At 42.3% G+C, this 13,157-nt stretch overlaps 1 protein-coding gene across 1 annotated transcript in view; it reads right to left on the bottom strand.

Annotated features, from left to right (window-relative positions):
* cntnap3 (contactin associated protein family member 3) overlaps window positions 1-13,157 on the bottom strand; it is a 193,542-nt gene that overhangs the window by 89,280 nt on the left and 91,105 nt on the right. The window contains exon 5 of the mRNA XM_056293671.1: window positions 7,562-7,765. Coding sequence (XP_056149646.1) covers window positions 7,562-7,765 — 204 coding nt within the window. The remainder of the gene's footprint in view (window positions 1-7,561; window positions 7,766-13,157) is intronic.

Raw genomic sequence — 13,157 nt, 5'->3', positions numbered from 1 at the left:
TCCTTTTGTTTATTCCCTCACTCTGCAGTTCTGAACAAATCAAGGTGAGGGAACTTCTCGAAATGTCAGTACCAGCTTTCTATTGTTTGTATGCAGCTTGTCCACTTTACACAGTGTGCCAAATTTTGTCTTTGCAAGGCTAGGAGTCAAGAATTCTGTATTGCTTTGTGGACTTTAAACTTTCTGGTTGTTTGTTGTTCTGAAGGATGCAGATTTTCCAATGCCTGCAACCTTTCTGACCTAACTCCCCGTATAAATACACAGCCCTGTGTGTGTGTGTGTGTGTGTGTGTGTGTGTGTGTGTGTGTGTGTGTGTGTGTGTGTATACTGCATATGTGTGCAATTGTGTGCGTCTGCATTTGTATGCAATCAATTTCTCTCCTTTCCTTGTTTCTGACAGTTGTTTGTCTTAACTGTAAGACATTTAGGGATGTGTGTAAATAAAATTATCATTTATATCATAAAATGGAAGTGCCACTCCAGTGACAGATGACGACAAAAACACATTTTAACAGTGTTTGCGTGTCAATGCTTGGCAGATAAGTGGTGCTGGCTACCACTGGCCAGGACACATACTGCACATTCATAGTGCCACTGTGCTTCTTTAGTATGTCTGCTATGCTCAGTGCTCCTTACCCAGAATGCACCGGGGCAGAACACACCAATCCCCGGTATGTTTACCTCCTAAAATTATTGCAGTGACAGTAAAGAATTGGGCAGATTTAGAAGACTGTGGACCACAGAATGGTAAGCAGACTTGTGATAAATGTTAAGCAGAGAGGATATTGTAGATTTCTTTTTTCTTGAGCAGACATAAATCTTTATGAGTCAGCCTGTTTATTTCAGTCGTTTAGACAGCAGCGGGCAAACAGAACGGAATGAGCTGTCTGCTGTTAGAAGCTACAGGTTACTATCAAGGACAAGGACACCTAAACACATAAAGTGACTAAAAAAATCAACTAAGATCAGCAAACTAAGGTAATTCTGGTTCAGGTTTAGATTGTTTACAAAAGTGGTAAAAGCACTCGAAAGTAGGAGAAAAATACGAAGAAGAAAAACAAACTGCTGTTGAGAGAGACAGACAACTAGAGGGGCTTTCTAGGAACATCTCACAACAACGGAGAAAAGAAAACGATGAATACCTGAAACACTACTGACGGTTAAACTAAGAGGGGTGAGAATGATAGAAAGACAACATTACGCTCTGGTTGAATCAATTACAATGCCTTATAAAAGAACAGCATTAGACTGACTGCAGCACCCTAAATGTAAATATTGCCCAGTGTGCAGCACATTTAATAATGAGACAGAGGGGCATCCGGGTGGTGTGGAGGTCTATTCTGTTGCCTACCAACACGGGGATCTCGGGTTCGAATCCCCTTGTTACCTCCGGCTTAGTCGGGCGACCCTACATGCACAATTGGCCGTGTCTGCGAGTGGGAAGCCAGATGTGGGCATGTGTCCTGGTCACTGCACTAGTGCCTCCTCTGGTCGGTTGGGCACCTGTTCATGGTGGGCAGGGGGAACTGAGGGAAATAGCAGGATCCTCCCACGCACTACGTCCCCCTGGTGAAACTCCTTACTGTCAGGTGAAAAGAAGCAGCTGGCGACGCCACACGTATCGGAGGAGACATGTGGTAGTCTGCAGCCCTCCCCTGATCGGCAGAGGGGGTGGAGGAGCGACCGGGATGGCTCAGAAGAGTGGGGTAATTGGCAGATACAATTAGGGAGAGAAAAAAAAGGGGGGGTTAAATAAATAAATAACGAGAGCGCTTGATGGATGGATGGACTGTGATCATTATTCTCTAGTCCTCCCATCAGGGTAAAACAGCCGTGTGCTCTAATCCAATAGCCATATGAGTTCATACCCCACGCTGTTTTTTTTCTTTTTTATTATTATTATTATTATGACCTTTCAAAATGTACGAAATATCACAGTTACCTGAAGGACATGGAAATATTTAAGGTGCAGCATGTCTTGCAACTGAAAGAAAGCATCAGACAATCATATATCTTATAGACTGGATCCAATTTGGTAAGTCTAATGGTTTGGAACCACACCCCACTGGCATCACTAATGTACAATAAATACACTTTGTGTATATTCACATTCCACTTACACTTAACATGACAACAATCTGGTGTTTTTTTAATGAGGGACACTGTCTGCAGTTTACTTATCAAAATTTTTGTTTTTTACTTTTTTGCATTTATTGCGAAAGATGTTATTTCCTAATTCCCTTTACTTCCTTGCCTACTTGGATGTCCCTGAATACTGTAAGATTATTAGATGTTCTCTTTTAGAAACTCTAACATGAGCTTGTCTACTTTAAAATGTCATGATGTGTCCTTGCGTGTTCATCATGTGAGCGTCAGACCAAGTCCTTGTATGTTCCAGCTAGCTCGGCTGATGGTAAAACTTGACATGACAGATAATCTGATAAACTGAACAAGAAAGAGTTTGGAAATGATAAAAAAAGATCTGAAACACGGCAAGTCTTTAACAACTGACGTTTTTAAACTGGGACACTGCTGTTGTTTGAGTCGAACCCTCTGTTACAGAGGGTTGCCTCATAAAGAGAATGCAGTCTGCTGTGAGTCAGTCTAGAGTGTGTGTGTGTGTGTGTGTGTGTGTGTGTGTGTGTGTGTGTGTGTGTGTGTTGACTGGACCATGCCTTAATTTAGGGATGTTGCACAAAGCCATTGGCCTAAATTACACATGTCAATAGATAAAGGGAAAGAAAGAGAAAAAATAGAGATTGAAAAACATGTAGCAGTAGGCAGATGAAGCTCAACCAACTGAAAAGACTAATGGCCAATAAGTAAGGGCAACAGTAGAGAAAGCATTGTAGGGAACTGAAGTGAAAGGCTTACATAAAAAAGAATGGGGACAGAGGACACATAAAATGTAAGAAGAGAAGAGAAAGAGAGAGAGAGAGAGAAAACTAGAGGGAGAAATGATGACAATGCAATTGCATAAAAGGCAAATGGCTCCTTCTGATGACAAAATGAAAGAATAAAGAAGAGATTTGGGGGAGATAACCCATGACAAATACCAACAATAAAGAGAAAAGATGAGCAAAGTAAAAATAAAGGGAGTCAGGTGAGGAGAGGCATAGATCTTAAGTAGGGTGAGAGAGAGAATGATGGAGAGAGAAAGAGAGAGAAAGGGTGGTGACGGAGAAGGGTTTTCATTTTCAGCCTGGGTCCCTCACAGCATGAGCAGACCAACTCCCAGTCTCCTTCCTATCAAAACAATGGATGGCTTTAATTGTCTCAGTAGCTTTCTTAGTGGCTTTAGTTTTCTCAGTAAGGCGACGGTCTACACCAAGACGCAGCCTTTAAGGGAGAACGGGCTTTGTTTAAGGGGACATAGTTATCATCCGCTTCCGGTGTGGAAAGATGGCAGTGCGAATTCAAATTCACAGCAGCCTCACCCAATGCCGATTGTGGGAAGATGGCGGTGAGAGTTCACATTTGCGGCGGCCTCACCCAGTGCCATCAGTGCAGTGTCTTCGTCCACATCTGTGTCTAAATTTTTGCCTTAGTTTGTTGGCTGGGAGAGCTGGCGCTGGATCGGCTGCGAGAGCTTGGTCTGCTGCGCTGTGGGCCCAGGGACCATGGCCTTGCTCGGAGCTGCACCAGAGGAGGTAACACCAAGGGCGGTCTGACAGGACGCGGAAGCGAGGCAGGCTAAGCTAACTGCTAGCCCATGCAGACGGGCAGTTCAAATAACACCAAGGGCAGTCTAGCGGCGGCGTCACCTGGCATTGACTGGTGTTTGTGATGTCGTTGTGTGGAGTGTGGGGAGGTGTGTCAAGGGTGTCTGGCTGGGAGAGTTGGCGCTGGATCATCTGGGAGGGCTTGGTCTGCTTCGCCCGGTTGCCACAAGGACCACGGCCCCTGCCTGGAGCTGCACCCGAGGAGGAGACACGGAGGGCGGTCTGACAAGGTGCGTAATCGGGGCAGGCTAGACTAACTGCTAGCCCATGCAGACTGGCGGTTTCAACAGTCATCCTGGCTGGCGTTTGTTCCCTTGGAAAGTGATTTTTTTTTTTTTTGGTTTGGATATGTGTTAGTTTGAATATGTGTGTTCTTGTAATTCTTGAATGTGTTTTTGTCTGTATGTTGCACTGCTGTGGGCTGGGGGAAACGGCACCTCGTTTCACTTCATGTGCGTGAGTACGAGGTGAAATGACAAATAAAGTGTTTCTGATTCCTAAGAGACAGTGTTTCAGTCATTAAGCCGACACAGACTCTGTAAGGTGACACAGATGGGATGAGTGCTACACAGACAGACACACAGACACAGATAGACAGATGAAGAGTACATGTTTCTGTATACAGTGCTGTTCCAGCATTCACTTTTTCATTGTCTTTTTCATTGCCACATTGTCTACCTTACCCACTCTACTGCTGATACATGCATATGCACTTCCGGGGTGGGAAGATGGTGGCGCGAACTCGCGTTTGCGGCGGCCTTACCCAGTGCCGACTATGCAGTCTTTGTCCACATCTGCGTCTAAGTTTGTGTCTTCGTGTGACGTTTTTTTATTTTGGTTGTCTTTTTTTTTTTGGACTGTGTTGCACCAAGTGGACTGTGTTGTTAACTGTTTGTGTTTTTTGTCGCATTGTTCTCTCTGTTTTTGTATGTTTTTGGTGGTGCCGTTTTTTGGAAAATTTTGGATGTCTTTTTTGTGTTGCACTGCTGTAAGTAAGCTGGGAGAAACTAAATTTAGTTTCTTTGTGTATGCAAGTACATGTAAGAAATGGCAATACATTTTTCCCGATTCCTGATTCCTGATATCCTTCCCAGGAGAGGAATCCCTCTTATACTCTTCCTGAGATTACTCCCATATTTCCTTAAAAAAGTTTTTCCGTGAAGATTGTCCTCATGCAAATTGAGGGTATAAGGATAGAGGGGATCATCTATTTTTGTTTACTGCATCTACATGCGTCTCACTGTGTGAATGCGAAGCCCTCTGAGTCTGTAACTGTGATTCAAGACTCCCCACATAAACTTGACTGGGCTAGACGTGACATAGCAGACAGATGGGATGACTGGCTGATGGAAGGTGAGCCATATGGTGACGACTCAGCCTGCAAGCCCGACAACACCTCTGGTTTAACCACATTTACAAACACACACACACACATACAATACACATACTGTAATCTTAGCGATATACCCACACTTACACACACACACACACGTATGCACACACACAGAGGCCATGCATCATATTTATTGTGCTATCCCACTGTGTCCTACAGAATCCTGCCTTGACATATGTTACAGTGAATGGGTGTCATCCATCACCAGTGTAAAGGGAGAGCGAAGCAGCAGGCCAGTTGACTATGAGTCAAGATTTAAACTCATTTAGTTGCACTGTAGGTATGCTCGACATTTCACCCAACCAAAACCAATCTAAAGTTACAGGCTTTTATAATGTTACATAGACCTAGTTTACAGAGAAGCTTTGTTCCAATAAGTCTACACGCTGCCTTACAAATCCAATGAAAACAAAATGCTATCGCTGAGATCAAGCTATATTGGTAAGTGCAACAAAACAGCAACAGACATTAAATCTATCTCGTGTGAATGACACAAATGTAAGAGTCATGGCAGAAATATGATGTGAATCATTTCTTCATTTTAAGAGTGCTTCCTTTTAAAGCCATTGCATAAGATTGCAGCACCTGTGTGCATTGGGAGCAGTTTGCAGAGGTTGCTAATTTATCTGCACTGACACGGAGATTTAAACAAATAGCTATCAGTATTTGTAAGTGTACACACATACAGACATGACAAATTAAAGAAAACCAAACATAAAGTGTGTTAGTAAGGTGTTGGGCCACCAGGAGCCTCCAGAACAGCTTCAGTGCTCCTTGTCAAGTCTCTGAACTCTACTGGAGGGATGGATGCCATTCCTTCAAAACATAGTCCCTCATTTGGTGTTTTGATGATGGTGGTGGAGAGCGCTGTCTAACATGTTGGTCCAAAATCTCCCGTAGGTGTTCAACTGGGTGGAGATGTGGTGACTGTGAAGGCCACAGCATATGATTTACATAATTTTCATCATCATCAAACCATTCAGTGACCCCTCGTGTCCTGTGAATGGGGGCACTGTCACCCTGGAAGAAACCATTCTGTGATGTGATGTGATGTGTTGTGATGTGATGTGATGTGATCACATTTTCTTTTTATGTATCTTATAAATCCATATAATTTTGTTATCTTGTTTTAATGTTATATCCTCTCACTAAGATGCGTGACTAATTTTTTTTTTTTTTTTACATGGTGATGGTGGTCACGTGGCTCAGGTCCTGGGCTGTTCTGTTGGCGTCTGGACACTGCTTGGCATCCTCCTCATCATATTCTTCATATATTTTATAATTCCATTATAATTCTGTTATCCTCTTTCAATATTGTATTCTGTAAATTGGGTAAACACATCCATTATTGCACGTCTGTCCATCTTGGGACAGAGATCCCTCTTTTGTTGCTCTCCCTGAGGTTTCTTCCTATTTTTTCTCCCTGTGGGGTTTTATTTTTTTGTTTTTTTAGGGAGTTGTTCCTTATCCAATGCGAGGGTCTAAGGACACGATGTTGTTGTTGACAGGTGTAAAGCCCCCTGAGGCAAATTTGTAATTTGTGATAATGGGGTATACAAATAAAGTTGACTCGACTGGACTTGAACACTCCCATCAGGATAGAAATGTTTCACCATAGGATAAAGGTGATCACTTAGAATAACTTTGCATCGATTTTCATGACCCTTCCCTCTAAGGGGACAAGTGCACCCAAACCATTTCAAGAAAATGCCCCCCACCACATAACAGAGCCCCCACGCATAAAGCATTAAGAGATATTACTTATTCCTTGTGTATTTGATCCTCTGTGCCTGTTGGTCATATCTGCTTTAAAGAAGGGTCTTGTGAATTTCCCTGAGAGGAGTAAGGAATGACTATAATGAGGGATGGGTGTTATCTTCTCTCCCATCTTCCCTGTTTAACTCACAGTTCCTTATAATTATATTAGTCCCCTTAACTGGCGATGACCAGATGTTTAAAGTGACCTATGGTGTGAGGTATAGGGAAAGGTATGGCTTGTTGACCAATAGTCAGACCTTTCTTTGTCTAAGGAAAAGGAAATATAAGGGAGATAACCCTTTTGGTTCAGTGAGAATGAAGTAAGTTCACCCACTGCTTGCATTCTCCTATTGCACGCAATTCAACTTATATATTTCATCAACCACGACTGCTTTGTGTAATTATTTCTGAGTCTTGAGTGTTTGCAGGCAATTTCCACAATAGACTCCCTCACTGTAGGGGTCAGGCATTCAGGTTTTTCCTTTAACTTGTTAACCATCTGTGTGTGTGTGTGTGTGTGTGTGTGTGTGTGTGTGTGTGTATGTATGTATATGTGTGTGTGTGTGTATATGTATATATATGTGTGTGTGTATGTATGTATGTAATAGGACATAGTTAGTGTTATGCCTAATACTATATCAGTTCAAATTATTATCTGTTAGGACCATTCAGGGTGTTATTGTTGTACCTCGTCTGAGCAGCAGCAGTAGCTTTCCTCTCTCCAATTCCATAGTAAGGCTGAGTTGTCTTTGTCCTTCTGCATGGAGGAGTATCCCAGAATTTCTTGGGGTTTTAAACTTGAAAGAAATGACCTCTCTGTCCGTCTGCCTTGGCCTAAGGCTCCATCTGTAGAGCAGGCTGCTCCTGCCATCGAAACTTGCCACATCAGAGTCTGAGGAATAATATCAAAGGGACAGAGAGATTTGGACTTTGGACTTAATGGTAAAACTACAAAGTTACACTTCACAGAGGTAAAAAAAAAATACACAGATGTGGTAAGCAGGATATTACAAGAATGCAACATCAAATGCTAAAAAACATCCAAGGACACACTGCTCAGTACCCAGCTTGGGGAAAATCTAAAAGATCAGTCTTCAACAGCTAACATCTCAACATCATGGTACGTGTGGTAGACTGTTTGAACATTCCTTTTTTTGTGGATTTTTTCTCCCCAATTGTAGCTGGCCAATTACCCCTCTCTTCTGTGCCGCTCCACCCCCTCTGCCAATCAAGGGAGGGCTGCAGAGTACCACATGCCTCCTCTGATACATTTGGAGTCGCCAGCCGCTTCTTTTCACCTGATGGTGAGGAGTTTCGCCAGGGGGGCGTTGCGCATGGGAGGATCAGGTCATTCCCCCAGTTCCCCCTCCCCCTTGAACAGGCACCCCGACCGACCAGAGGAGGCGTTAGTGCAGCAACCAGGACACATACCCACATCCAGCTTCCCACCCGCAGATACGACCAATTGTATCTGTACGGATGCCTGGCCAAGCCACAGGTAATATGGGGATTTGAACCGGCGATCCCCGTGTTGGTAGGCAATGGAATAGACCGCTACACTACCCCGGACGCCCCGAACATTTCTACATTGGTACTGTTATGGTTTGGTCTTACTACACAGAAGGTGATCATATTATGGTTTTGTTAAAACACTATGGATTTACAGTAACAACTTCATTGGTTTGATATGACTGTGATATACATATACTCTACGCCTCCTCCAGAGCTCGACTCCAAAGTTCAATAAAACACAGAGACACTGTAGGCAGAATTTTACTCTATTAACATATAAAACCTGCTCCTGCCCTCAGGGAGGCGCTACAGGTCACTGTCCATTAAGACTAAACACTTCACAAACAGCATTTTTTCCCCTAGCTTTCAGGACTGTGAATTCCTCCCTCTAGTCCCCCTCCTCACACTCTACTTGCACACGTATGCAGATGTACCATTCACCTAATATATGTGGTTTGTGTAATATGTTCTGTATCAGTGAATTGTTTTGTGATAATATGCAGAGTGTCAGCTGTTGTCTATGTATGTATTGTGCTGCAGTTTTAACGTACTGCACTGAAAAAAAATTCCCCCGGCCTCAATCGTGTGGCTAATAAACAATCTATCTATCAATCTAAACTATGAGAGCCGTTCTTGCTCGGACAAGACATCGACACAGAAACTGTTAAGTTGATTTTCAAAGAAGGTTAAATCAGTTCATCTGGATACAACATTTATTGACAGATACATTTCATCACTCAACTAAGTGACATCTTCAGTCTAATCTGACTGCAGGTATCCCCACCCCTTATAAATAGTACAACACAGTGCCTCACGGCGAAACTCTACTGTACCTTTGTACTGTACTGTTTGTACAGTTGTACTGCATTGTTTATAAGGGTGGGGATACCTGCAGTCAGTTGAGTGATGAAACATATCTATTGTGTGTATCCAGAAGAACTGAGGGCAAAATTAACAGCAACAGTAAGGTAAAAGTTAGAAGAAGAATAAAATATAATAATAAAATATATCTACAAGGCAAAATAAAAATCGGTGAAATAAGGTGCAGTAATGTGGAAACACTGGGAATATGGCAAGTACTGTATTTATAAAATGTTAAATGAGAATTTTTAAATAAGAAGTTATTTACTGACTGAGATGTTGTAGTAGAATAAGAGTTATTTACAGGGTAGTATGGGCTTTTTGCAAAGTGTCCATATACAGAGGGTACAGTTGGGCAGATAGATATATTGCACTTTGTTTGTGCATGTGAGAGTGTGTGTGCATGTATATAGGTGCATGTCATGTCGTGGAGTGGAGAGGGTCAAAGGGGGTGGAGGGCAGGTGGAGGGCAGTGTCATTATCTGTGGGCATCTAGGGGCTTGTTAGAAAGGCCTACTGCTGTAGGGAAGAAGCTGTGCTTGTGGCATGCGAGGTTCTGGTTTGTATAGACCTTAACCCCTTGCCAGAGGGGAGTGTTTTGAAGAGACCATGGCCTAGGTGGGAGGGGTCGACAATGATCTTTCCTGCTCACCTCAGTGTCCTTGAGGCGTACAGGTCCCGGAGAGATGGCAGGTTGCAGCCAATCACCCTCTCAGTAGAGCAAATTATACACTGCAGTTTGCCCGTGTCCTTGGCAGTGGCAGCAGCGTACCGGATAGTGATGGAGGAGGTGAGAGTGGACTCAATGATGGCTGTGTAAAAATGCACCATCATTGCATTTGGCAGGTTGAACTTCTTCCATTGCCGCAAGAAGTACAACCTATGCCAGGCCTTCTTGGTGAAGGAGCTGATGTTCAGCTCCCACTTGAGGTCTTGGGTGATGATGGTGTCCAGGAAGTAGAAGGATTCCACAGTGTTGACTGGGGAGCCACACAGGGTGATGGGGACGGGTGGGGGTGTGAGCTTTCTGAAGTTCACAACCATTTCCACTGTATTTAGAGTGTTGAGCTCCAAGTTGTTTTGGTCATGCCAGGACACCAGATAGTCAATCTCCCATCTGTAGGCGGACTCACCCCCACCAGAGATGAGCACAATGAGGGTGGTGTCATCAGGAAACTTCAGGAACTTAACGAACTCGTAGCTGGAGGTGCAGCTGTTTGTAGTATACAGGGAGAAGGGAAAGGACACAGCCTTAAGGGGAACTGGTGCTGATGCAGTTGGGAGAGCTTGTCCTACAGCAGATCCAGATGATGGTGTTGAAGGCGGAGTTTAAATCCACAAAGTTTCAGATATATGTGATCCAAGGATATTAAGCTTTAAAGGATGCTGTCCCTCAACTCCCCTCTCATCCACACAATGGTGGCATTAGTTGTGCCTATTAGTCCAATATGCTGGTTGCAGCACCCCCAAAGAATAGAGGTGGTACTAAGCAGGATATCTCCAAGTGACAATTTGTCTTCTGTTTAAGCTGTGTAACCTTTAATATCTAGGTTTGGGGGAAGGACAGGCGAAGAGAGGAAACCTTCCGGACTACAATTATTGAACTATTTAAGAAGAACAGTCGCTGAGTTCAGCATCAATTTCCTTTTTAGTCTGATCACCAATTCCACAGACTGGTTTTTAATGAGTCTGGCAGGCCTCTGTATCCCTATTTTACACACACACACACACACACACACACACACACACACACACACACACACAGAATGCATCTTCAACAAATACACTTCTGATTTCCGGATAATGACGATGTTGACAGAACAAATCCATTTCTCAGAGAACTTTGTTCATTGATAATGCCATATCTGTCATACTGTGTGGAGGTTTGGGGAAATGTTTACCAAACAAATATAGACCCTATAATAAACATCAGAAAAGAGCTATTAAAATAATAAATAAGGCTTGTTACCATGAATCTACTAATCCATTATTTACACAGTCCTGCACCTTAAAATTCTTAGATTTTGTGTATTGAAAAACACTGGAAATACTTTATCGAGCTTGAAGTAAAAGCCTCCCTGTTTGTATTCAGCAGCTTTTTAAATTAAGAGAAGGAAACAATAATTTAAGAGGGTTGCGTATTTCTGAAACATGCAAAGTGAGAACCAATGTAAAATACAGATGTGTTTCAGTTTTGGGAGTCAAGCTATGGAATGGTCTTAATGATGAGTTGAAATTGTGTAGCTCGCTGTTGAGTTTCAGAAAATCTTTAAAATGCAAAATAATTAAGGATAACAACTTAGTATAAATTTTTATTTTTTTCTTCCTTTTGTAATGCTGATATTCTAGGTTAACTTAAGGACTGTATAGGATAGGCAACAATAAGCCTTGGGCTTCAGCCTATTCCTTTTTCGGTCATTGATTGATTTTGATTGATTTGTTGTGTGAAATGGACTGATGTAAATATGTGCGATGATGTTTGACCGAAATAAATCATTCATTCATTCATTCATTCACTTCCATTTTTTTTCTCTATACAGTTTAGCTAGTAAGATTGTACTGGAAATATTACTGTGTGTTTCCATTAAGAATTTATGACTATTTTTCAGTTCTTATCATATTTTATTATTCCCCTATCTTACTATAATCTCTCTATCACATAGCTTTGTGGGTCTTACAGTATGTGTCTCTGCAATGTGTGATATGTTTTAGCATGTCCATATCATATGTTGTATATGCATGTACACCTACAGTATATGTGTATATATTTTGTATATACAGTACACATGCAGGCAGCATACGTAGCATCTTAGTGGCTAGCACTGTTACCTTGAGAGACAACAATGCTATACATTTCTGTATATCAGTACTTGCTGTGATAGACATGAGCCCCCAGTGCCCCTGACTTGGATTAAGCAGGTACATAGGGAAAGAATGCACACCTACACCAATGTGTTTTAGCCTCAGCAAAGGAACTGAACAGCGGTGGAAGATTTGTTGTGGGTTAAAGTAATGCGAAAGATAATCCTTGTGCCCTTAAATAACTTCATATATTTCTAAATCTTTTGAGGGTGTTAATCAGATCATCCATTTAAATCTCTATCCCTCTCCTTCCAGAGGGCCTGGCTGCAAACAGACTATAGACTCCTGGGACACAACAAAATGATTTCATTATAAATAATCTTTCCACTTTGTTAAGTAATGGAAAAAAACAAACAAACGGAAAAAAAAAGTCGAACGAAAAGCACTCTAGACTCCAGCTAGGAAGTTCGATACAGATTACAAAGGAGACGATAACAGAGGCAAACCGAAACACAGCTACAAGCCAATATTTCACAGCTGTCCTCGATGGGTTTCACAACAATAGACAATATACAATATATACCACCAGCAGGCCTGTGGTGAGCACCAGGACGGCTTACAGTTTATACTTTCACATGCATGTGTTGTTTGTTAAGGGAGCATTCAGTGATGTCATGACAACATTTAACGGGTTGTTTCTGTAAGGTAAGGTTAGGTTAGTATAGGTTAGGTTAAGTAAGGTAAGGTAAGGTAAGGTAAGGTAAGGTAAGGTAAGGTTAGGTTAGGTTAGGTTAGGTTTAAAACCATCCCAGATCAAAATTAAAAAAAAAAGCCTTGTGGATAAACTAATACAGTAAACCGGTAAATAGAAAAAAGAAGCCAAGAAAAAAACAGTGAAGCCATGCTGAACCAATATATACACATGGTAATATTCCCATTTAGGTATACATCAAGTTATACAGTAATTTTACTGGTGTATTTCAACATGTAGTGTGTGTACATGCAGTAGTGAATCTAGAGACTTTTTCCTGAGGTGGCAAAGGGGTGGCAAGACTGTGTCCCAGAGGTGGCAGCTGCAACCCCTTGCCACCCCGTAGATCCGCGCCGGT

The sequence above is a fragment of the Lampris incognitus genome, chromosome 14 (assembly GCF_029633865.1).
Source record: "Lampris incognitus isolate fLamInc1 chromosome 14, fLamInc1.hap2, whole genome shotgun sequence".
NCBI lineage: Eukaryota > Metazoa > Chordata > Actinopteri > Lampriformes > Lampridae > Lampris > Lampris incognitus.
This window is presented reverse-complemented; position numbering and strand designations above follow the sequence as displayed.